General features: G+C 45.0%; 6 protein-coding genes across 6 annotated transcripts; 4 read left to right on the top strand and 2 right to left on the bottom strand.

The window, feature by feature from the left end:
* On the top strand, positions 1-779 carry RhiXN_02431 (uncharacterized protein; the record flags this gene model as incomplete). The annotated part of the gene is made up of 5 exons (XM_043322250.1): positions 1-55; positions 178-220; positions 284-310; positions 367-414; positions 488-779. 5 exons carry the CDS (start codon positions 1-3, stop codon positions 777-779), a joined length of 465 nt encoding a protein of 154 aa, XP_043177746.1.
* A 66-nt stretch (positions 780-845) lies between these two features.
* RhiXN_02430 (uncharacterized protein) lies at positions 846-3698 on the top strand (the record flags this gene model as incomplete). Its single annotated transcript, XM_043322249.1, has 11 exons — positions 846-1079; positions 1128-1244; positions 1297-1417; positions 1477-2111; positions 2190-2243; positions 2292-2369; positions 2420-2491; positions 2539-2634; positions 2683-2781; positions 2833-2905; positions 3364-3698. 11 exons carry the CDS (start codon positions 846-848, stop codon positions 3696-3698), a joined length of 1914 nt encoding a protein of 637 aa, XP_043177745.1.
* Positions 3699-4436: 738 nt separating this feature from the next.
* Positions 4437-8079, top strand: RhiXN_02429 (methylene-fatty-acyl-phospholipid synthase; the record flags this gene model as incomplete). The annotated part of the gene is made up of 10 exons (XM_043322248.1): positions 4437-4839; positions 4897-4960; positions 5566-5773; positions 5822-5967; positions 6021-6352; positions 6760-7066; positions 7125-7305; positions 7688-7712; positions 7764-7968; positions 8016-8079. The coding sequence occupies 10 exons, from the start codon at positions 4437-4439 to the stop codon at positions 8077-8079; spliced, it is 1935 nt and encodes a 644-aa protein (XP_043177744.1).
* A 1888-nt stretch (positions 8080-9967) lies between these two features.
* RhiXN_02428 (chromodomain-helicase-DNA-binding protein 5) lies at positions 9968-12547 on the top strand (the record flags this gene model as incomplete). The annotated part of the gene is made up of 5 exons (XM_043322247.1): positions 9968-10406; positions 10458-11216; positions 11268-11421; positions 11475-11574; positions 11636-12547. 5 exons carry the CDS (start codon positions 9968-9970, stop codon positions 12545-12547), a joined length of 2364 nt encoding a protein of 787 aa, XP_043177743.1.
* A 6355-nt stretch (positions 12548-18902) lies between these two features.
* On the bottom strand, positions 18903-21836 carry RhiXN_02427 (capsular polysaccharide export protein; the record flags this gene model as incomplete). The annotated part of the gene is made up of 7 exons (XM_043322246.1): positions 18903-18906; positions 18966-19540; positions 19595-19843; positions 19900-20482; positions 20711-20891; positions 20954-21563; positions 21594-21836. The coding sequence occupies 7 exons, from the start codon at positions 21834-21836 to the stop codon at positions 18903-18905; spliced, it is 2445 nt and encodes an 814-aa protein (XP_043177742.1).
* Positions 21837-22253: 417 nt separating this feature from the next.
* On the bottom strand, positions 22254-23152 carry RhiXN_02426 (uncharacterized protein; the record flags this gene model as incomplete). The annotated part of the gene is made up of 4 exons (XM_043322245.1): positions 22254-22521; positions 22581-22649; positions 22727-23030; positions 23092-23152. The coding sequence occupies 4 exons, from the start codon at positions 23150-23152 to the stop codon at positions 22254-22256; spliced, it is 702 nt and encodes a 233-aa protein (XP_043177741.1).
* Positions 23153-23895: the final 743 nt, after the last annotated feature.

Here is a 23895-nt window from a genome sequence, read left to right as displayed (position 1 = left end):
ATGGATCCTGGGCTCCTAGCCGAGTTCAAGCAGTTCCTAGCGTTCAGAGCAATCTGTGAGTTCTCTTTCCATGTTTAACTCCTATAAATTCAATCTCCCCCCAGAACGCAACGACACAGTAAAAGGTACATTGGATTTGTTTAAGTACGTATAGTCTGTTGGACTAACATTGGGTAGGCCACAAGCTCAATGAATCTTGGGGTTCAACACTTGGCCAATTGTCCAGCCCTGTGGATTCAGCCAAGGATTGAACCCTCACACCTCTGCCGCCTTTGCTGGACAGAGAGACTAGTAGTAGCAAACCCAACAAGTGAGTTATACGCGCATTTATTTGTATCTTAGCCTGCTGACACACGTCCGCTCCAGTAACGGCTTCCCCAAGAAGCGTTTAGAGCTTGAAAACACATACACCTGGTAAGTTTGATCGCATACATTCAGTAAACAAGGGCTAATTATGTTATACTAATTAATTTACTGGGATTGATAGGTCCAGTCCTAATTCCAAGAAACAGCCCAAATCCGTACTTGAGCATAGTACAACCCCCCGCGCTTTTGCTTGGCGCAACAAGCAGGCGAGACAGAACTGCCTGTTATCCCCCACTCCACCTCCTATTCCCACCCCTTCTCCTGATGCAACACCAGCTCCCTCCAACTCCCGCAAACGTGGTTGCTCCCCATCCCCTGTATCAGGACCATCCAAGCGTCGCCAAACCAACAACGACCACAGCAACGCACCACCCCACCCATACAACACTTGCAAAACGTCTTACAAAAATTGACCGGGGAAGCGTGGGGGTCATGTATATGAGACCATCAACGGCACACAGCAAATCAAGCAAACTTTGATGGAACAACTCATCCATCAACACAAGAAGTATGAACACGTGCTCAAACATGGGCACCTGTTTGGGGATAAGCACGGGTTCTATTTTAACCCTTATAGTTTCAGCGCCGTGAACAAGGCAAACTGCCATTGGATTGAAAAACCCAAAGGCTATCAGCCCGGCCGTGGAAACCACGATCCCATCCATGTTGCTATTGGATTACGGGACGACTATGATTTCTCATCAGACATTTGGGTAAGTAATCATGTTTCTATATCACTCACATTTATTCACATTCCACAGAGCTTGGTCCGCAAGGCTGCAATTAAGTTCCGCCCAAGGAACTTGACGCTTAAGCCAGGTCAGAAGCTCACGCTCAAGCACTATGGCCCATTGACGAAGAAGAAAATTAATGATTATGTGAGTATTTATTTATCTCATTTAGTGCAAGTGGCTAACAGTACTTGGTTAGATGTACAAACAATTTCCTTTCTTGTACCACACGCGCAATGAGTTGGGTGAGGATAGCTGGGCAATCAATGTGATGCTGAGCTTGTATTTTGCCTCAAACAGTGCTTACACAAAGGCCGGCAGTACGTTTTTGACTAAACATTCAATATAAATATTCATTTTTAGCTAATTTAACTCCTAGAAAACAAGAAAGCAAAACTATATCTCAAGCGCAATGAGTCTGGGGGACAAGACAACCAGGACGGGAGAGACAAGGAGGACAATGGGGATCGAGATGATTACCAGGACGTTGAGGACAAGAACGACCCTGATACTAACAAGGCTGCCTACCAGGACGACTACATCCTCAACGCTTGTCGTCTCAAGACCACCCAGACGGCACTTCCTTCAAATTTCCTGCCCAAAAAACGAGCCGACCATGACCTCAAGAACAAACGGCCCAAGGCACGTGCAGACAGACGCTACAATAAGGACGAGGATGACGAGGACAACAAGGACAACAAGGACAACAAGGACAACAAGGACAACAAGGACAACAAGGACAACGAGGACAAGGAACCGGACTTGCCGCCTGAGCCAACCCCTGCTCAGCGCCGACGTGCCGATAAGGTTGTTGCACAAGAAACCGCCCGCAACAAGACTTTCAGCAACTCTAAGGGCAAGGCGGGAGCAAAGCTGACAGCTGCGTCAAAGCCTGGTAAAAAGGGAAAGGAGCTGGGGGCTTTACCGGAAGCTTCCAAGTCAAGCGGCCGTCGTCACAAGGAAGCAAAGGGTAATAGTGACAAGGATGAGAGTCAGGATGAGGACGACAAACAGGTAAGTTATCTAAATTATTTTATTCATCTTATTTCTTGACTTTTACATATCTGTTAGCCCACTTGAACTGTCACAAAGAGAGTGACCAAGCGTCCCGTTATTGAAAGCTCCCCCAAGCCCAAACCTGTTGAGGTATGTCAGTATGCTCAAAGCTCCTGCAGGCTAACAAGTTTGCCTTAGACTACAAATAAAAAGTCTACTGTGCTGCAGGTGAACGCAAGAGAACACAAGGTCAACAGGAAGGGGAAGCGTAAACAGGTGAGTACAGTCCTAGACGTGTATTTATTATTGTCTACTTACACCAATAGCTTTCACCGACGGTGGATACCAACAAGGATGCCGAGAAAGAGGAGCTTGAGCCCCCACGTTGGAGGCGCCCGGTACGTGAGTGTTGGTTGTGCTGTGCCGCAACTAAATTATCTGTTAGCCCGTGAAGGTGCGTCAGACGCAGCAAGACAATCACAAAGATGAAGAGCTCCTGCCCCTGCCTCCTCGCATTACTCACAACTTGAGCTCAGCAAAGGTTTGTCAAATTGACATTTTTGCACGCAATACTAATACTCACTTATAGCATACCCGCTTGATGGATGAGCCTCAAGTCGGCCCGTCAAAATCAGCCATAGAAGCCGTTCACACGACCCAGATCAACTCAGAACAGCTTGTTAACACGGTTGGTGGATTTTTTTGTTACATTGACTGTCTAACAATACATCAAACTTAGGGCAAGGCAAAAGCGGTTGGAGTTATCAAGATTAAACGGCCACCGCAACACTCCTCTTGCGAACTTCGTCCTTGTACTTAGGCTTACCTCCTCCCCATTTCCCATGTCTTATACCCCTCGTTTATATCATTTCTTTATATGTTATCTGTATGCTGCTTCTCGGCTACTGGCACAACCTGGCTTGCACGCGTGGGATTATGGTTTATGTGATTTGGTACGAATTTTATACCTGCATTTGCAGGTATTGTTTAGTTGTAGTAGTAAAATCGTGTAAAAATAGCTGTCAAATCAACCAAGATTAATACATGTATTGGCATCTAAAACAAGTACAGAAACATCTAAGTTTTAGTGTACAGAAGGAAGGATACATGCGGGTAAGTTTACATGACCTAACCACCAATATGTTGTCACATGCGAAGTGCATGTAACAACAAGTATATTTACATGTAACTTAAATATTTCTTGCGCGTAAACGAGTTCTATTGAAAGTAACTAAATTTAGTTGTATGACTTTTCACTGTGGCCGCTCAGCCACGTGGAACCGCCCCACACACCCACGCAATGTACAATGCCGACTCGTCCAATTCCTCACCGGACACGGCTTTTATGGGGCAGATAGCGCTCGTTTTCACCCACACATAGATCCGCAGTGTTTGTGCGGCAAACCGTTACAAACGCCCAAACACCTGCTCATGTTCTGCCCGGACACGGAAGAGTACAGACGCATCATCACGGAGATTTCACCTGAACGCTCCTGGGAGGAGATTTTTGGAACACTACCGGGACTGGAGGCGGTATCTGAGTTCATACTGAAGTCGGGAATCGGGAAGTGTAGAGATCCACCGGCAACCGCTCAACCCCTGTAAGGCCTTATGCCCACGTCCATACGTCCTTACGGCCGATATTTACGCCCTTACGGCCGCCTCACCCCCGTCCTTAGGACACACCTCTTATCACGCCCTTATGGCCCCTGTACCTGGTCTTTACGGCCATCCCGTGCTTACTACCTTGCTTGTCGCCTCCTCTCTCCTGTTTTCTTTCTCTCCTCTCTCTCTCTCTTTCTCTTAGCATAGTTTGCCTTGGTTTCCTGTGAGCGGTTTGCCTTTTTTTGCATGTAGCTCCTTAAATATGAATCCAAAAAAAAAGCTCAGCCACGTGATGTAAGCAGTCGCAAAGTTCATCGCCAGGACGGGCATAGGCCAAAGACAAGGAGGCCCGCAGGCAGCCGCTCAAACCATGTAGTATATACGCCCTTAAGGCCGCCATTCCATTCCCGCCCTTACGGCCTCTACCCCGAGTTAGGCCTTAAGCCACCTGTATGTCGCCACGCAACCTATTCTTCTGATCTCTGACCGTGCTACGTTCTTGTTTGTTTTCACGTCTTCTCCTTTTGTTTCTCTCTTGTGCTTCCTCTTTCTGCGCCTTGTGTTGTAGCTTTCACGGTTTGGTTCCGGTTTTGTGAGCGGTTTGCCTAGTTTGCATGTAGCTCCAGTATTGTTTATATATGGAAATGTATTTTTTAAAAAAAAGCTCAGCCACGTGACACTCTTTTTGGATTCATATTTAACAAGCCACATGCAAAGTCACGTGACATAACTCAAATCATGTCTGCCAACACCCGCACCCAACCCTCCCCAACTATCCTTGGAACTTCAATTCACCCTAACATAGCAGCATTGATGTCATTCAATCCCAGTGCTGTAATTGACCGTCTTGACAGAATAGATGCAAATACTGCGGAGATTTTGCAGAACCATGCTGGTTTACAAGCTAACCTTACGGACCATCAAGAACAAGTTCGACAGAGCTTCACAAGCCAGTCCCATCAAATACTTGGGCTTAATTCCAGTCTGGAATCTAGTCAAGCAAATATAAATAGACTCTCTACAGATATCAACAACCTCTCACGGAAAGTGGAAGGAGTCTCACGGAAGGTAGACAGGGTGGAGACAGGTATCCAAGAGTTGCGTACCCAGATGGGCCAGATACTTGATGTTCTGTCCACATGTAAGTAGTTATTGATGAACTTAGTTGATTGCCCTCTAACTATGCCTTTCAATCAAGTTCGTCAAAGGGAGCTATCCAAGCCAAGCGAGTCCAAAGATTATAGATCAAGTGAGGATGATATGTAGGTCCGTACATGTATATCAGAGGTGTGATAAATTAATAAGATCTGCGTAAGCTCCCATCATCAATTCGATCAGATTAGCATTGGAACTACATTTGCTGGGCACTCTGGTAATGCATAACCGTAAAGTAGTGCGGTCCTTTTGAAGAGAGGATATCGGTTACTTGAATACAAGCCAATTCATCTAGTCTCAGTAACTTGCTTAAGACCTGGTCCATACTAAATTTCAATGTACTGACCAGCTAATGAGTATCAAGCTCATGCATCACCGTTTGTTCATCCTGTTGTTGCCTGAAAATCATTAGAGCACATGGAGTTAAATGTACGGGTGGTGTGCGTTGGTCCCCAGGTGAGAATAGCGCAAGGTTGGCTGCTCTTGCACAAGCGTAGCCGACCCGCCACTGACCTTAGTTCCTAACAACAGGGCGGTCAGCGCCCAACTCCTCAATGTTGGCCCGGCTTTTGAGACAACCCAAGGAAGCCACTCAAGACGTATTGGCTTCTCTTTTTCACCCATTACATCCCAAGTCGCATCTCAATCTGGTGAACTTGGCTTTATTTGGTGGTTGAATTCTGCTCTTTGCTCTGCTTCCGTGCGCCTTTAGCCAAGCCCTGTTTTTGGTATACTTCCCATTCTGGAGACTCGCTTATGACGCCGACTTGGGCTGGGTTCTTACCAAACAAAGCAAGCGGCGCTGGATTGTCAAGCAGGTTCAAGTACAAGGCTGGTTGGATAATGAACGACGGTCCAAGGTCTATGAGTGGATTCGCAATGAACTTCGCAATAAGATGGTCATCAACTATTCATTTGATGTAAGTCTGAGCCAGAATTCGTATTCCACGTATTAACTATTTGGGCAGGAGTTGCCGGTCGAGTACAACACCTGGATTCTCTTCCGTCAAGTGGTTGATATCATACTCATCAATGACTTCCTCTCATACTGCATCTTTGCATTTACCGTGTTCCGTGTGCCTGACGGCCTTAGCCTGAGTTCCCATGCGCTGCGGTATGTGTCTGACCGCTCAATTGGTGCTCGATGCTCACATGTAAGGCGTATAGTTGGCTTGTAGGATTCGACTTGATACTTTTCAATCTCTGGGTCAAAACGGAAGCTCATCATATTGTAAAGGACTATGGGTGGTATTGGGGAGACGACTTTTTTGAGCGCGGTCGACTTGTCCCATCGCCGTCACCTGATTCTAGTGGCACAGTGTTCGACACTTCCCTCGGCTTTGACGGAGTCTTTGAAATGGCCGCCCATCCGGTGTATTCCGTAGGATACGCCGGATATTATGGACTCAGCTTGATAGCTGGAAGCTACGCTCTATTCTTTGTCAGTTTATGGGCTCATGCGATGCAATTTGGCTTTTTAGTGTGGTTCGACAATCCTTGTAAGCACCCTTTGTTCTCGTATTCAGATTAAAATGGCCGTTCGCAATTGAGCGAATGGAAATATTATGCTCATAGATATCGAGCGCGCATATAGTCAAAAACAACTGATCGGTGCGAGAACTCCCCCCCCCCGTCCCAAGTACTCCGCTCGCCAGTGCCTTGGAATTACCCAGGCCAGTTCACGGTATGTGGACCAATACATTAACTACTTTAACTGTTAATAACGGTTCTTTTTGTCTGGGTGTCATTCGTTCCTCAATTGCTCCATGGCGTCGTTTAATCCGTTTTGCAATCTAACCTGCTCGCTATGGATCCTGTCGAACCCTAACTGCTCATCGCAAATCGCCCTCTATGCACTATGACTACTTGCTTTCCTGTACTTGAAATCCAACATCCCATCCTATAGCCAAGCTTGGCCCCGCCAATTTATCCACCCCAGTCCACACTGATGCTAAGACCGAAACCAAAGCTGAGGTTGAAGCAGAGCCCAACACTCTGTCTCCAGCGTCTCCTTCACGCTCCGTGACGGTCCATACTTTGCATATCCGAACTGATAGCGACAGTTTGATTAGGGTTGACAATGATTCCGAAGCGGAGCGTGTCAAGTCACACCGCCCGAGGCACTCGAGAAACAAGTCTACCTCCAAACATGACCTTTTTGCACATTATTTCAGGAAGGATGTAGTGGGGCTCAAGAACATCAATTTATTGAGGTGGGTTTGGCACGACTCTCCAGTCTCGCATTTACTAACATAGCCCGATTCTACTCAGGGCTTCGGACCTTAAACTGGACCTTTTGACGTTATACATTGTTCTTCCTTCTATCCTTCTAAATACGACGGCCACCTACCTTCTTCATGCACTTGCGTGGAGGGTTTTCCATTCTTTCGTATTAGGGGGGATTCTAAGGGCCCAAAGTAAAGGCAAACGGCTCGTGAGACACTTTGTTGAGGTAAGACTTCTACTGAACTATAGTTGAACAAATTAACAACAAGGAACATGCAGCGGTACTACCATGAACACGGAGAGGGGGATGGCGCACTCGAGGATTTTTTTTTGCAAATTGGAAACGAATTTACACTATGAGTTTATACGGGACTTGTTGTACGTACACCTCGTCATCGTTTTGGCGGTGGATTCATTTTGGTTTCTCATAGTGTCATTTGCCCTGCTGGCTTGGAAAACCTATACACCACCTGTCGAGTGGACCGCCAGTGATCAGTTTCTCAGACACCCTTGGAGTCGTAAGCGCTTGAATTGATTTAGTGCTATATTACCTACCGATATATTTCATTGAACTCCTACTTGCCTTGCATCTATGGGCAGCGTTACAGACATTCGAAATCTTGAGAGTATTTGGTCAGTCCAGTTTGCGTATACTGTTGTCTCTTGTTTCTCACGCATAAATAGGTTGGTTCTTTGGATATTTCTTTATTTCGGATTATCTTGCTCAGCTCTCTTATACCGGAATTTACCAATTCTTAAATAATCCTGAGCGAACAATGTCTGGTGCCACCATATTTGGTCTCGCTCTTACATCGACAAGTCACGCCGTATTTTCAGTTGCGGTGGCCAGTGTCGGTGTGCATTGGTGGTTCTTGAGCTTTGTAGAGCGGTAAGTGCTTCGTAAGTTGAATATTCCGATTACTTACAAAATAACAGTCTCCATATGAAGAAGCTATATGGGGATTCAATCCGTAAAGAGGCTGGGCTTACCAAAGATTGACAATAGCCCCGATCAAGGCTCCCGGGATAACACATTTGTTCGGGCAGGCTTATCTCATCTACTTTTGATCTCTCTTCTTGATGATCTTGTTACACCTATTGCAATACCATCTCCTAGAGTATGCCAATGTCAACTACCGACATCGGCCAGAAGTTCCCGTTTGGCGGACATATTATGGTCGAGTCCTTGAGATTTATTATGTCGAATTTATTGTAGATTTAGGGCGAGTCGATAGCAATATCAAGCTCTTAATTGATTAACGTATGTGTACTACAGTAACTCTGATAACACTCGTGAGCCACACTTGCTGACTCGTGTCAAAGAGTGTCAAACCGGTGGACCTGACGTAACACTGCCCGGGAGCCCATTAGTCACATACCGTCGAATGAGTACGCCCGAAATGATACATATTGAGTCGATTAATGCTGCAGTTGGAAGGGTCGACCTTGGTAACAACACTTGGGAAATTGTAGACCGCAGTCGAAATGGCGCACGCACTCAATTTGTTGAGGAGAACAGTGCTGAATTTGATCAGCGCCTCGTAATTGTTTATTCATTAAATTTCTATCATATTTATACTCGGCTATCATAAGTCAATGTTTTTTTTATTATACGGGGCAAGACATAACCACGTCACTATTCATGGTCATTGTAATCCGGGGTTGTGATTATTACGTTAGTTCCACTGGTACCATTGGTTAAAATGGGCCAAACAATTCCGAAAACGCACCGTTGGTACTAACAAATTCCCCGCAGTTCTTCAAGGACTTTTCTCCTTTCGAAAATCGATTTGAAGCTGGCGCACATGGAACTTGTTTTTTTGGGACAGCTGTCACGAGCTGACCTACGGTATCGAAAGGACTGGCAAACACTTCTACGGTTCCGTTGGGACATAATGGTAGTCGCCAGACTTCCCACAGTGGCCTTAGACGGGAAATAGCGACCCGTAAGCTTGTGAAGTCCTTGGATATGCGGCACATACCCACTGAGTTACCAACCATTAAGCAGTGCGTTAAAGTAAATAGCCGATCTCATATGAGGTATGCACATGTATGCTCCGCACCTCATACTATAAAGTGTCTCATCTCTATTCATATTGTACCGTTTACTCCCGCAACTAGACCCCATTCCTGAATGTATTTAATGCGCATGTATTGTGCATCAATATAGAGTTTTGTATATGCCATATTGTATTATCGTAAAGAATCACACACAGAGCTCAACGTCTTAAGCAAGAAATATATATAAAGTATATACATTCGTCATATACTTTAACATAGTGTGTTGTCAGTACAAATTTAATCTCGACAACAGTCCCATACACACCTCCTAATGTATGGCACAACACGCAGTGTGTCATAAATGTATGTCCATGCGCGATACTAGCCCCATGCGCACCCGCTAATATATCAAACAGCACGCAGTGTGTCGTCAGAGAATATCCATTCTCGACACCAGCCCCATACGCACCAGCTGAGCATCGATACACGAATTCGACGCACTAAAGCACCCTCTCAATCCGGCACGTCTGGTATCGGGCCGGTATGAATACTCATTATATTGATCTTACTCTTATATCGCATCTAGATTTTTACTCGTCACTTTTCCTAAGCGGGCCCAACGAACCGGCCCGGCTCTAACGGGCACTTAGGGAGAACACAGGGAGTTGAGGAGCGCCGAGGAGCCCAGTATGTGCGCTCCCGAGAAACGGCGGTTTCTCTCACGCGTTCCCCGAACTGGGGAGAACTCATAAGCGCTCCTGAGCCCTGACTATTTTATCGAAATTTGTCATATTCATTGCCATTGGCGCTTAGATCGCCCAGTCGTAATCCCGTGACCAAACCCTGAGTCCGACAACATTGGTGGTAACACATCTTCCCCGGCGACTATGACTTCTTGCAGCTCCAGCCCTATCAAACTTGGGCATCCTCCTATTCACAAAGCCTCAGAGACCGTGAACTGGCTGAAGGCTACTCGTGCTGTCTCCGAAATCCCCCTTCATGATTTCACTACCCACCATCTTCCTGTTGCATCAAATCAGCCCCCATGTGAATTATCCTGGAGCGACGAACAGGCGCCTCTCGTTGATCACATACGCAGCATTCAGCCCGGCCATGAAACCGCTCTGTACACAGGATTTTCACCACTTCTCCGACTCTGCAACCTTGCCAGTAAGCGTGTTTTCGACTCCCTGCATGATCCAATCGACGCTCTTGTTTTTTACTCCAACCACAACAAATTTATGGTTCACCCTTTCTCCGAACAATCGTTGGCTCCTGATATAATCGTTTTGCGGCAACCTTCGCACATACTGGAAACTATGACAGGTAAGTATAATCTATGCTCATTACGAGTGGACAACTAATTTTGTCCGACAGCTTCTGGAGCGTATCAGGGCGAACAAGCTTTTGAATCTCCTAGCACTCCAACCTGGTCGAATGTTGTTGCAGTTGGGGAGGCTAAAGTACAACGCAATGCTCGTTATCAAACTGCCAACTATCTTCGTAATCAGCTTCAGCTTCGGCCTGATCTGCACTCGGTCCTTGGATTTAGTGCAAAAGCCAGCAGCTATTCAATCTTTTATCACGACGCTAGTGCTATACATCAGTCCGCTAATTGTGACTGGAGCGTTTCAAGTCCTCTGCACGCTTTTGTCCGACAGCTCTATCGAGGCACAACATATGACCCTTCAATAATTAATCTACGACCTAACGACCAAAATCCGAGATGGGTGGTTAGAATTGACTCTGATGTTTTTATTGTTGCAACCGCAACGCCGGATCCGGGGCTCGGTCAACGTCGTTTTACCGCTCTGGCAACGCACATAGAAACGCAGATTCCCTGGTTTATCAAAGACTTCTATCGAGATGATCTCCGGCGGTTCTTTGAAGGGGTTATGTATGTTAAAGCTCACGAGTCGCGGGTTTTGCCGGGGATGATGCAGGCCGATCATTATGGCTATGTCCTTAATAAAAATGGCGACCTGATTCAAACCACCAGCTATGGAAGAGGACAAGGCAACAGCGGCATTAAAATCAGATCAAAAATGCGCATTGCAACGCGTGATGTGGGTATACCATTGGAAAAAGTCAACTCCTTGCGCGAACTTCTTGGCGTCATGTATGATGCCTGTGTTGGTAAGGATTGCTTTATCCTCATGTCCTCACTTTGCTAATGTAGACAACCAGTACAGCGCAACCTTTATCGCAAGAGCAAAATCCTTCACCGAGACATCAGCGACAACAATATTATGATTGCTCCCACAGATGAACAATTCTACAAGCGTTGCATTGGTGGATATGACGAAGTTAAATATCTGAATCAAGTTCTGGCTCAGAATAAGTGAGCCAAGATCCCATGCACTAGATGACATGGATTGAATTATTTAATTATAGAAATACTCCACCCCGGCCCGTTTGCCTTATTGTAGATCTTGGAAACGGCGCGCAAATAGAGGATACAAGGAAGGGCTCCATGGCCCTGACCGAAAGAACGGTGCGTATTTCATTTTATGAATAAGTCGAAGTATAGAATCAAAAGTTAAGCCATGGAACAGGGCACCCCAAAGTTCATAGCTCGTTCTGTTTCCAAAGGCAAACCCCTACCTCGGACGGTTTACAAGCCTGATGGGGTGATTATCCCAAAACTTCAAGGGAAGTCCCGTGAACTATACCAGGTCTCCAGCAACGTCGAGTACGATAGTTACAATCAAGCGGTTGACCGAGGCTACGCACATACTCCTGGCTGTACGACCGAATTCACACATCAACTTTTTCATGACGCCAAATCAACCTTTTGGGTCATATCTTGGATACTTGCTCGCGCTTTACCTAAGGACTATCCCATGGACCCAGAGCCCACCGATGAGTTCAAGACGTTCGTCACAGAGATGGAGAAACATCACCCTGGCAAGATAGGTTCTGATGCTCGCGCCGACTTCTCACCAGAGCTTGAAGACTGGAGGAAGATTCTCCATCCTGGGCTCAAAAGCGTAGCACACATGCTTAGCGAAATGCACAAATATGTCCTACCTGAATGGAGTTATCGGCCCGAGCTTGACGGGGAGCATGTACACGAGGCCTTGATGCGACTGATCCTATCAGAGATTGTTCGTATTGATGATGAGAATTCTGACATACAGTTTGGAAGCATAGTTCGTGCGCTCCCAGTCGAATCAAAACATCCTGGCTCTCTATCCAGTTCTCTACAGGCGAATTCAAATCTCACTACGTCTACCAGTGCCAGAAAGAGGAGTCGCTCTAAGGAAGATGATAATATTGGATTGAACGCTCACTCGGGGCCTAGACCACGACTGAAAGAGCCTCACCCAGGCCGTACTTCCAACGATCAAGATTCAATCCCCGCGAATTTGTTAGCGGAGGCACAGGGACTCATATGGGATACAATGGCGCAATGGCTAAAGCATCCAGCTGGCTACTCTACGATTACGCCTCCAGCCACTGCATGAGAAGTACGCTGTGTAAATAGGTTTACATATAGAATGGTTGGATTATTGAATTCTTAGGACGCTACGCTATCTTTCACAGAACTTTCAATGAAATATATGACTTCAAACCAGAAGGAATCACTCACGACAAATTGTGGGCTATTTGTATTGCTCATATTGGGCTCGCTAGGCTCTGATAAATTTACTTAACCTATGTTTCGGTCGCTATATGTCCTATGTATGTTCCGTACGCGGTACAAGGGGGGGAGGGGCGGAGCCCGTGGCCGCTCGCTCACTCTCCGGCGCGAGCAATAGGTGTTATGAGCCAAACTCTTGGAGAGAAATGAGCCACCGTCACAAGGGCCATATATAAAGCTGAAAGTACCCATACTCATCCGCGTTGACTCGTGTGCTCCACGACCGGAAAGCATACAGCCGTTTGCAGATCAGTTGACACTCGCAATTTCGACGCACTGCGTTGAATTGTAAATAATACCACGGAATGGAAGTTGCCGAGCTACGGAACCCATGGCGGATTGTGCGGAGAGGTGCGGATGGCTAAATTGGGTGAACTCAGTAGTCGTGCTACTATGCTATCATGGCCCCTCCACTGTCGCCTGAGCTTCGTTGGCCTGTAGTATACTGGTATATCGAGCTAGAATGGAATGCGGACGAGTGTGCACGAATTTCGCAGCGTTCAAGATCCAGCATTTTTCGTGTAATCCGTTGTTTTCTTGAGAACGGGACTGTGCTTTCCCCTCGGTTTTCGACTGGTCGCCCTCAAATCTTATCGACCAAAGACAGAGATTGTATACCAGCACTTCTACAAGCTCGACCATCACTGGATCTAGATGAAATCCAGCTGGCTTTATATACCCACCAAGAGGTCAATGTCTCACTCTCGACCATTTCGAGAGCGCTGGTTGCAGCTGCTTACTCACGAAAATCGATTTCTTGGGAGGCACTCGAGCGAAATGAGGCGCTTCGAGCTGCCTGGCAAGCTCAGTGGGGTATTTACGATGCCTCCGCGTTTTTGTGGGTTGACGAGTGCGGCATTGACGACCGATCCAGCCAGCGGTTATTTGGTTATGCTCCCATTGGCCACCACTGTGTTGAGCGCTCATTCTTTTACCACGATGTGAAGTACTTGGCACTCCCGGTGCTTGGCGTGGAGGGCATTCTGGGCATATCAATATTTGAGGGAGCAATTTTTCAGGTAGGTTTGCTGCCATCACTGCGGACACTGTACCCCCCTAGGTCCGTGACTTCCGTGCCCGATTTTCCATACTCTACAATCGGAAGTTCCGAGGCCGAGCTACGGAAGTTTCGTTGTTTAGTTCATAGTGTAGGTTGGGTCCGGAACCATTACATTTTCCAAAGTTTGCCACCAAGTTATTTTGTTCCGTTGTTACACCGTTACGTGACTGCTTCACGGGCGACGAGAGTTATTCCGTGGTTAAACCACGAGTAAGTGTAATGGGGTATTCATACCGGCTGGCAAACAATTCGCATATAATACATAAATATACATTTTTAAACCCCAGAACTCACAGCTGATCCGCAGCTAACCATCGGACCTCTTGTGGTCTAGCACCGGAACCCATCCACACAAACATGAAATACATCAACACAATTCCAAAACATCTAACTAGTCCGCTTCCAAGCTCCGTATGTTCCGTGGCTTAGTCCCAGTACTCCCGCATATAAAATGCAAAACTCTTCAAAACCATCAAACAATCAACAACTGCATCCTGAATATTCTATAGTTGGGCAACGCCTGAGATCCCAGAGGCAAAGAAGGAGAGCGGGGGGGTGATAAGAAACAAGAGGAAAGTGATAAAGGTGTAAAGAAAGGGCAAAAGCTAAAGCTACAATGATATCAAAATATTAAGACAAGGAAGTTGAACAGAGAGATGAACACATTAAGAAACACCACCAAAATAAAAGGCATAGAATAATTCGATAAAAATGAGAGTCAGTTTGAATAGACAAGAAAAGCAAAAGCAAGAAGAGTGTTTGAGGGAATATATTGATAGAAGGTTAATCAGAGAAACTAGGCTGCTAGGTAGGCTGGGTCCCAGCCTGGGTCCCAAACTGAGCCAGGCTACCCATGGTAAAACCTCTTAGGCTTGAGTGTATGCATGGAGATCACACCTCTGAACACTAGTCAGTATTTGAATGAAAACATGCAAGCTAACACCTGTAGTGCATGCTTTGTATGCACAGCAAGCACAACACTTGACATCTGAAAAAGAGAGTATGCACAGTGTGATACTTATCATGCGTACAAAGTACGCACAGAGAGTGCAACACTTGTGATTTGTCAGTATTTATACTGGCACGCACATAGCACCACACACCATGCGTACTTTGTACGCACAGAGAGTGTGGGACTTGTGATTTGTCAGTATTTTATACTGGCACGCACATAGCACCGCACACCATGCGTACAAAGTACGCACAGAGAGTGCAACACTGATGATTTGTCAGCATCTGCACCACCACGCACATAGCACCACACACCATGCGTACTTTGTACGCACAGAGAGTGCAACGCTTGTGGTTTATCAATATTTGTACTGGTGCGCACGTAGCACCACACAACACGTGTACCAGTTATGCGCGGAGAGTGCAACATCTGTTGTTTCTTAGCACTTATACTGGTGCGCACATAGCACCACACGCCATGCGTACTAAGTACGCATCAAGAGCGTAAACAACCTGATTATTCAGCATTTGCGTTGGTCACACAAGCTATTACTTATTATGTATACTATGTACGCACAGAGCATGCAGTAATGATTCTCTGATGGTGCTCATATTTCTGTAATCCGTTATCCATGCATGGTAAACAACAAGTACAATCAATCAGTTATAGTATGAAAAATTGCTTGAATTTTGGAGAATAATGAGATTCTTGCTTTTGTCTGTGATTCAAATTGCGTGAGACTTTGTCATTATGGTCTCCTATGCCATGCACACCTACTGTCAAAATTTGGGGCAATTCTATTGAGGTCAAAAATAATCGATTTTCAACCAATTTTATCACTGCAGCCTTGAGGACCGGTCGCCGACCGGTCAATTGGAAATTTAACAAAAATCTTCAAAAATGCGGACCATGACAGACTTTCCAAAAATGGAAAGACATTTGAAATTGGTCAAGAACTCGTTGAGAAAACAGCAAAATACATTCGTGGACGCGATTCAGAAACTTTTTTTATTGTCTCACAAGGTAGAGCTAGCTCATACAATCATTTTGACACCAGAACAATGTTATTTGGCTTAGTATTTGTGGAGATATACTGGAAACAATATACATGTAGAGCTTTGGCGCCAGAGGGGACCGGTCGGCGACCGGTCCTCCCTCAGATAATTGAGCATCCCAAATGTCACCACAATAAGGTCTGTAAGTGCTCAAAGAATGCGCATAATTGCACAGAGTACCTCAGTACTAGAACGGCGTAGATTGGCTCAGTATTGAGTGAGATACACGCAAGACAAAGTTGATGGTCTGCTCGACACCAGAGGGGACCGGTCGGCGACCGGTCCTCAGGGTCCTATAGTGAGGGACGTTTGTGAAATCTCATCTCAACCAAGTGTTTAGTAGCTCATAAAATGCAGAAAATTCGGCTCTCTTGATTGATATCCCAGAATATGCTGAGAAAATTAGTTTAACAGCCATAAAACATCAGATTAAGTGTAGAGCTGAAGAATAAATTCTCAAGACACTGTACAGATCTATCTAAGACTTAAGTGACATAGCACATGGGGTAATTGGACATGCTCTTTCCATTGATGGCACTAAGTAGATCTAAAAATGGAAACATGATGGCCTATTTGGGTATTTATCCTGGACTTTGGAAGATATTTTGAATTACCTGGCTAAGTAAATTAGAGGGCTGTATGCTTATACTATTGGACTAGGAAAACACATAGCAATGGGTTATTGAGTGCGGTCTTTCCATTTATGGTAGTGTTGACCTCCCAAAATGGAAATCCAATGCCCTATTTGGGCATCATTGTGAGATTTCATATGAGATTTTCAAATACGCTTGATATATATATGAATTGACTCGGAATCACGTGGTTTTTTAGCAAGATTTCAATATCTAAGTGGATTACATAACTTGTGAAATGTCAATATGGACCCTGTCAAGTGATATATATGTCAAACAATGCGGAATTGATGGGTCTCCTAGTAGAATTTAATTTTCAGGGTAGATTATAAAGCAGGACTCAAGTGTAGGGGTCATTTAGTGTGAGGCACACTGAAACATACAGAGGTGCACAAATCAGGTTAATGAGAGAAACTAGGTTGCTAGGTAGGCTTGCTCCCAACCTGGGACCCAAACTGAGCCAGGCTACCCATGGTAAACCTCTTAGGCTTGAGTGTATGCATGGAGATCACACCTCTGAACAAAAAAGGAAAAGGCTAGCCCCAGCCAAAGGTTGGGGCGTCACCTTGGCTAAACATAACCAACCACAAAGAGTACTGCCTAATTCCAAACTTAAACTACTTACTTGTTGTTGTAAAGGGCTTAAGTTTTGTTTGATATGTCAAACTGTTGAGTGGATCACTCTCTTATATACCCCTGCCAAGGCAGTGCGGCGGGGAAACTATTGTGTGAACGGGGGGAGTAACTTGCCCGGCAATTGAACCTTGTTGGAGATTGGATCCTTACCATTGGTTGATATTCACGGGTTATCTAGGGTTATCTAGGGTTGTGAGAATGCCAAGCCCAATGAGCGTTTGGGCTTACTTGTTAAAACTTACTAAGGCCGGAGTATATGCGGGCTTAGTAAGATGCTTACCAATCAATACCTCAAGCGCTGAGCTTATGTAACCACACAGCCACTTACCACAACTTACCTAAGCAACGTAAGATAAGATAAGATAAGACAAGATAAGATTAAATTAGATAAGATTAAATCAGACTAGGTTAATAGACCTCAGATGGGCTGATCACCACTGGGACAGTCCAGTAGCACAACAGCAGCTTGGCTTCAGCCTCTAATTTTTGGTACACTGTGGCTCAGCAGCAGTCCCAACCATCCTGCTAAGTCTCAAGACCATTGGGTGTTCAGGGTCTGACCACTCTTGAGTCCACCAATCCAAAATTTCAAATTGGATGTACAGCATTGAACTATCATAAGCTCTATAAGGCTTATATCAATGAATCAGGAAGGATGCAATTGATTAGAGAGCTACTCTAGTTCTGACCTCATTCTCATATATGTTCTGGCTGCTGAGCAATTCAGGTATCTTTGTTGCTGCTGTTCAGGGTCCATGTGGGACCGTCCCACAGATTCCTTTTTTTTCAATTCCACTTGTCTGTTCTATATACATCTGTAGCTGCTCTCAATACATGCTCATTAGTACTAGCCTCACTATCATATGTCATCTGGCTGCTGAACGGCCCACATATCTTTGTTGCCGCTGTTCAGGGTCCATGTGGGACCGTCCCACAGATCCCTTTTTTTCAATTCCACTTGTCTGTTCTATATACATCTGTAGCCGCTCTCAATACATGCTCATTAGTACTAGCCTCACTATCATATGTCATCTGGCTGCTGAACAGCCCACATATCTTTGTTGCCGCTGTTCAGGGTCCATGTGGGACCGTCCCACAGATTCCTTTTTTTTCAATTCCACTTGTCTGTTCTATATACATCTGTAGCCGCTCTCAATACATGCTCATTAGTACTAGCCTCACTATCATATGTCATCTGGCTGCTGAACAGCCCACATATCTTTGTTGCCGCTGTTCAGGGTCCATGTGGGACCGTCCCACAGATTCCTTTTTTTTCAATTCCACTTGTCTGTTCTATATACATCTGTAGCCGCTCTCAATACATGCTCATTAGCACTGGCCTTACTCTCATATGTCTTCTGGCTGCTGAGCAACCCACATATCTTTGTTGCCGCTGTTCAGGGTCCATGTGGGACCGTCCTGCAGATTCCTTTTTTTTCAATTCCACTTGTCTGTTCTATATACATCTGTAGCTGCTCTCAGTACATGCTCATCAGTACTAGCCTCACTCTCATATATCTTCTGTGATTGATACTCTATTCCAAGTCTCACTTATCCACAGCCCAAATCATATCCATGCTGGTGACATCCTACCAGGCTATTCACTTGGCCTAGGCCTGATCTTTATCTTACCTGAGCCCAACCTGACATATTTCCATGCCCAAGCCACCAGTCCAGCCTTGAAAAAAAAAAATTTGCTGAAGTGCTGTGACTTGAAAAAAAAAAAAAATAGATATCAAGGAACATGTTGGATCTACAGTGACTACTACTTTGTCTTCTTGGAATGATTATGATATATCATATAAACCCGGTTGTTTCCTCCCCCCTTATAGCTCCAGATCCGGTCACCTTGTATGCATGGGATAAATTCCCAATATCCAAATACAAACTGTATTGATTTTCTGTACCCACTGGCACGGGTGGCACGATTGGCTTTGTCTTCCTGTTCAAGCCGTTTTATGATGGGGTCCAAAACAACTGCTTGATATGAATCCCACATCTGCCCACGGTCCTTCATGACCCAATCATCAGGGAATAGTTGAGAAATAACATTCTGGAACCCTGCCCAAGAAATACGGCTCTTGCACTTAACTCCAGGACCAACTGAATTTTTCCATAGTTTCAGCTGAAATGGACCTTCAAAGCTCCGCAAATTTGGCACCTCTGTTTGATCCTGGATGGGGAACTTTGACCAAAGCCAACCAGAAAGGTCTTCATTGATTAAGTGATCAAAAAAGACAAAATCTTCAGTCTCTGTTGTCAGTTGGCAAGGAGCTGAATTGCTTGGTGTAGTTGGGTTGTTTGACTTTTGGATCAGCTTTTTCCCAGTACGCATTACCCGTTTGGCTGCATTCTTCTGCTGCATGTTTTCAAGTGCCCGAATGATAAATTGATCAGTCTTGGATAATGAAAGGGTTGGCTTGAGACGAGCTCCAGCAGGGGTATGACGAGCTGAGTATTGAAGGATCTTGTACTCAGTGAACTGGAGGGATCAACTCATTCCACAACAATCAGGTGAGAGGGCTGCTGGGTTGACTGAAGCAAACCCATAAGACATAGCCCTGGAAAGAATTCCAAGACCCTTTGCCATGTAACGACTAGAGCTCATCTCATCTGGGCGCTTTACTAGTCCATGCATAAGGTAATGAAGGACTGCAGCAAGCAGAAGAACCTCTTCACTTCTGCGCTGTGGGGCTGGCAAAACTTGCACCCTACAAAAGAAATAGTCATAGGCCCTGAGAAATGTGACTTTGAGCTGAACCACATGATGAGTTTTGAATGCAAGCTAAAATGAATCTGGTCAATGTGAACCCAACTACCCTTTGTAAATCAGACACTCACAATAGCGCCTTTCATCAGGAAACGTTGCACCCACAAGGATGGGTCTAGCCTCAATATCTGTTCTGATGCCCAGATTCCACACCGCCATTCTAATTGCACTCCATAACAGCCTGTGCTCTGGGTCCATCCTTTTGTCAACTTGGCAATCTCATTATTGTATTGGTCCGTGTTGTTCAGACCATCCTTGGGTGAGAAGCCAATCCCAATACTGCTGTCACAATGATGGTAGGTGACAACCTTGTCCTTCATGTATGCGTGGGAATAGTAAAAAGAGTGGCTTATAAGGCTACGCGGAGCTGCAGAAAGTCCTGCCACAACACGGGAGTGCATGTAGGAGTTGACATGTCCTTTACGCCAAGCAGGCCAAATAAGCTGTTTGAGAACACTGAGTTTCCATAGCAATGTCAAGTCGTTTGTATCCAATGAGAGTTCCTCTTGCTTGATGTTGATTTCTAGGCCAATGTCCACCACAATGTCTTGAGGGTTTTGAAGACTCCAATCAACAAAAGGATATTCTTTGAAGATACAAAGCAATGCAGATCCCCTCTCATTAGGAATTTGATGCCCTAAGGACTTCAAACCACTGCCCCAGATATGAAAGAAAAAGCCCTTAAATTTGGCCAGCCTTCTTGTGTTTTCCACTATTTCCCTGGCAAGAAGCGCAATGATGTTGAAGACTTCATGGCATACTGGATATCCCCTGTGGAGCCTTCCCTGGTTCCCACCATTTACAAGTGATTCAGCATTAGAGTAGGTAACAGGAAGTTCTTGTCAAAGGGAAGTGACTGCATGACGGAGTTGGGGTGCGCACCGCATTTCTGCTTGCATGATGGCTTGACGGACAACTTCTGTGTACCATAGAGAGCAATCCTGAGCATTGAGCATTGTAATATAACGACTACCAGCGTTTTTGCCTTTCTCATAGTTTGGGAAAAACACGTTGATCCGGAAAGGATTGGCACTGCCCACATGGCCCCAAGTGAAGTTGGGAACTACAATTTCATGTATTATGGGATTTTGAACACAAGTTTAGCTAAAGGTAAGGTTTACTCACTATGACTTAGTTTTGTTACCTTCCCATTGATCAAGACCAATAACCCAATGTCTGTTGTGAGTGTGGATCCTCGTGGTGGGCAAACATGCAAAGAAATATTTGAGGTAAACTGAGGGCTCTTCACTGTGAGGGATAATGAGTCAACAGTAAGGCCAGCTGTGAGACTCTCAGGCTCAATAGGCAATGGGTCCCTGGCCCAGTTGAGCCTGAGTGGGCGCCTTTTGTGACAGCCAGTTAACAAGGCCTTGTTTTGATCATCTTCACTTCCAAGGTAGGGTAGAGATTTCAAAAAGCGTGGCACAGCCAGACTGTTATTGGGTTCTTCAAGGGAGTCACTATCCGAGTCCAATTGAACGTGATCTCCAGGTAACCAGGAAACCTCTTCTGTATTATCATCTTCCAAAAGGAGGGCCTTCATCAAACTTTGGGGGAGCTGACCACCCACACCATAAAGCATTCCTTGAGGTATCTGATAACTGGCATTTTCAACTCCATCAAGAAAGCCACTGAATCTTTCTGGGTCAACCGTTGCAAAACTTCTCTCCATTTGTTCCCCAAAAACTTTGTTCCAACCTCCAGAGAGTCCCTCAGGTGGAATATCCTCACTTGGCTCTGAGAGTGATCAAACTATTTGAGGCACATTCCAGGTTTGTTTCTTCTTGCTATTGGGGTCTGAATGATTGTTAGCTGTCTGATCAAGAGTCCCAAGCCAGGGTGGGGGCGCAATAGTGGACAATTTGTGAAGCACAATGGAGGAATGCGGGATGTAGCCATCAGAAAGATTTTGTAATGCTCCATCTTTACAGTCCTGTAAGATTTGGAATACCCGGCCCTTGATCTCAGTGATACCAATCAAGTCATCCAGTGCGCGTTCATGGTTCATTGTCAAAGCCAATACTGCTTGACACACAAAATAGCCACAGTCTGCACTACCAGGGCGTTGACAATAGTATGGTAAATCCATCAAGCTACCTTTAATGCTCCTGTTGATGTGTGGCAGCATGTAATTTACAAGCTTCTTGACAAAGACAAATCAACAATTGAATTTGGAAGATCCAGGGTTTGGTAACGAGTCAAGGAGTTGCAGAGAGAGATCAAGCTTGTTAAGTATGGAATTGTGGATGACCTTTCCATACCAAAGGTAGCAATGCATAGCCTTATGGTCAACAATTGGAATCAGGATGATTTGGGGAGCCAGATTATGGGTCCAGATCATGCTTTGTTGTGTCAGCAGCTGGGCAAGGCTTTCTGGTGAAGCTGAATGAGCCCATATAGTGTAATCCATGGCATAGTTCTCATGTCAAAAAGCGCCAGATAATGATGCAGGTAGCAGACAAAGTCCCCCTAGAGATTTTGGTCGCTTGCGGCATGCAACATAGACAAGGTATGCTGTTACTTGATCCAAAGTATGCGAACCCATAAGTGGGCTATGTAGAACGTCCCAGAGAGGATTGTGATTGCTCTGAGCTTCCCAATTGATAGCTGGTTCCCATGCTTCAATGCATGTGCTGAGGATCATGAGTTCATTGTGATCCAAAGTATTGAGGCATGGGATCCATTCAGTGCAACTGTAGTAGAAACCAATGCAATTGAGAATAGTCCCAGTGCGCTGTAGGCCCACACATACCTTTCTGTCTTTACGGTATCTTTTGAATTTGAATACTGGGAATGTTCATTATTGGTAATGTTAGCATAGCTAGATAAAGAGTCAAAGATCATGGGGAATTAAGAATAAGTAAAACATAAATGTTATATGTCCAGTGCAGCACATACTGGTCAGGCCCATCAGAATCACTATCAATTTCAATAATATCAGCTTGATTATTAGAACAGGTGTAGCCACTGTGACCATGATTGAGGTCTATGTCTTCAGAATCACTTGTTAAATCAATAATATCTTCACTATACGCAAAGCTCCTGTTGCCTAGGCTTGAAACTGATGAAGCTGCAATAAGTTGACCTTCCATGCAAGAGTAAATTTGGGACTCTTGTTTGTTAGCATTCAAATCTTCATCATCCAATCCAACAACATCAACATCAGAGTTGGAGGAGTCTTCTTTGCTTGAAGCACTTGGCGCTGGGCTGAAGTAAAAGGAATGTATCACAATGAGATTTCAACTTTTGTATTGTAAACTCACCTTGACGGGATAGTGACTTTAGTTTCACGCCACCCAACTTGTTCTCTCTTGCTCTCTGCATCACTATGCAATGCATGGGGATTTGAGCTGGAGCTATTTGCGCTTTGCAAAGGAAATAATATAGGTGAGAATTAATATTCTTTGAAATAACAGATACCCTTACTTGCAACTTGGAGTAGAAGGAGTCTGAAGCTTTGTCTGGTTTGTTGTGTGCTCAGCGGTTAATTCACTTATTAAAGATTAGATGAATGGAATATTAATTTCACTGGACCTCTCACAGGAAGTGCACAGATGAAACACTCTCTTCAAGTGAGGTGGCAGACTCATTGCTATTGGACCCAGTGTATAAACCAGTGAGGTGAAAATAATACGTAGGTCTGTCATTGCGCTTACAATGTATGCAGCATGCGTTGTTTGAACTGTAGTTCAATCTCATCAGATTTACGGGGCCTTTTAGGAGTTTGGAAAGGAAGCGGTGACCCATCAAGTGGGGTGAAAGGTAAAGGGCTTGACAATTGCAATTGATTAGACAATCTTTGAGCCGTAAGGTTTGGGGTTGATTCTCTGGTTTGGACACTACGAGGTGAAGGAGTTTCAGAAGGAAGGGTGTCCCATATACTATAGTGAAACATAACAATTATTCTCTGGGATTCAAATTACTTAGCAACATGTCATTGATATCTTACATTTTTCAAGCCATAGGCCTACTAAGAATGTTAGGCACTCATTGATCTTGTGTTAGAAGCTATCACCCACTTTTGAATATGTTTATTTCTGTTCTTAAAGCTTTGATCCTCTTTTGAC

The sequence above is a fragment of the Rhizoctonia solani genome, chromosome 3 (genome assembly GCF_016906535.1).
Source record: "Rhizoctonia solani chromosome 3, complete sequence".
Classification (NCBI taxonomy): domain Eukaryota; kingdom Fungi; phylum Basidiomycota; class Agaricomycetes; order Cantharellales; family Ceratobasidiaceae; genus Rhizoctonia; species Rhizoctonia solani.
This window is presented reverse-complemented; position numbering and strand designations above follow the sequence as displayed.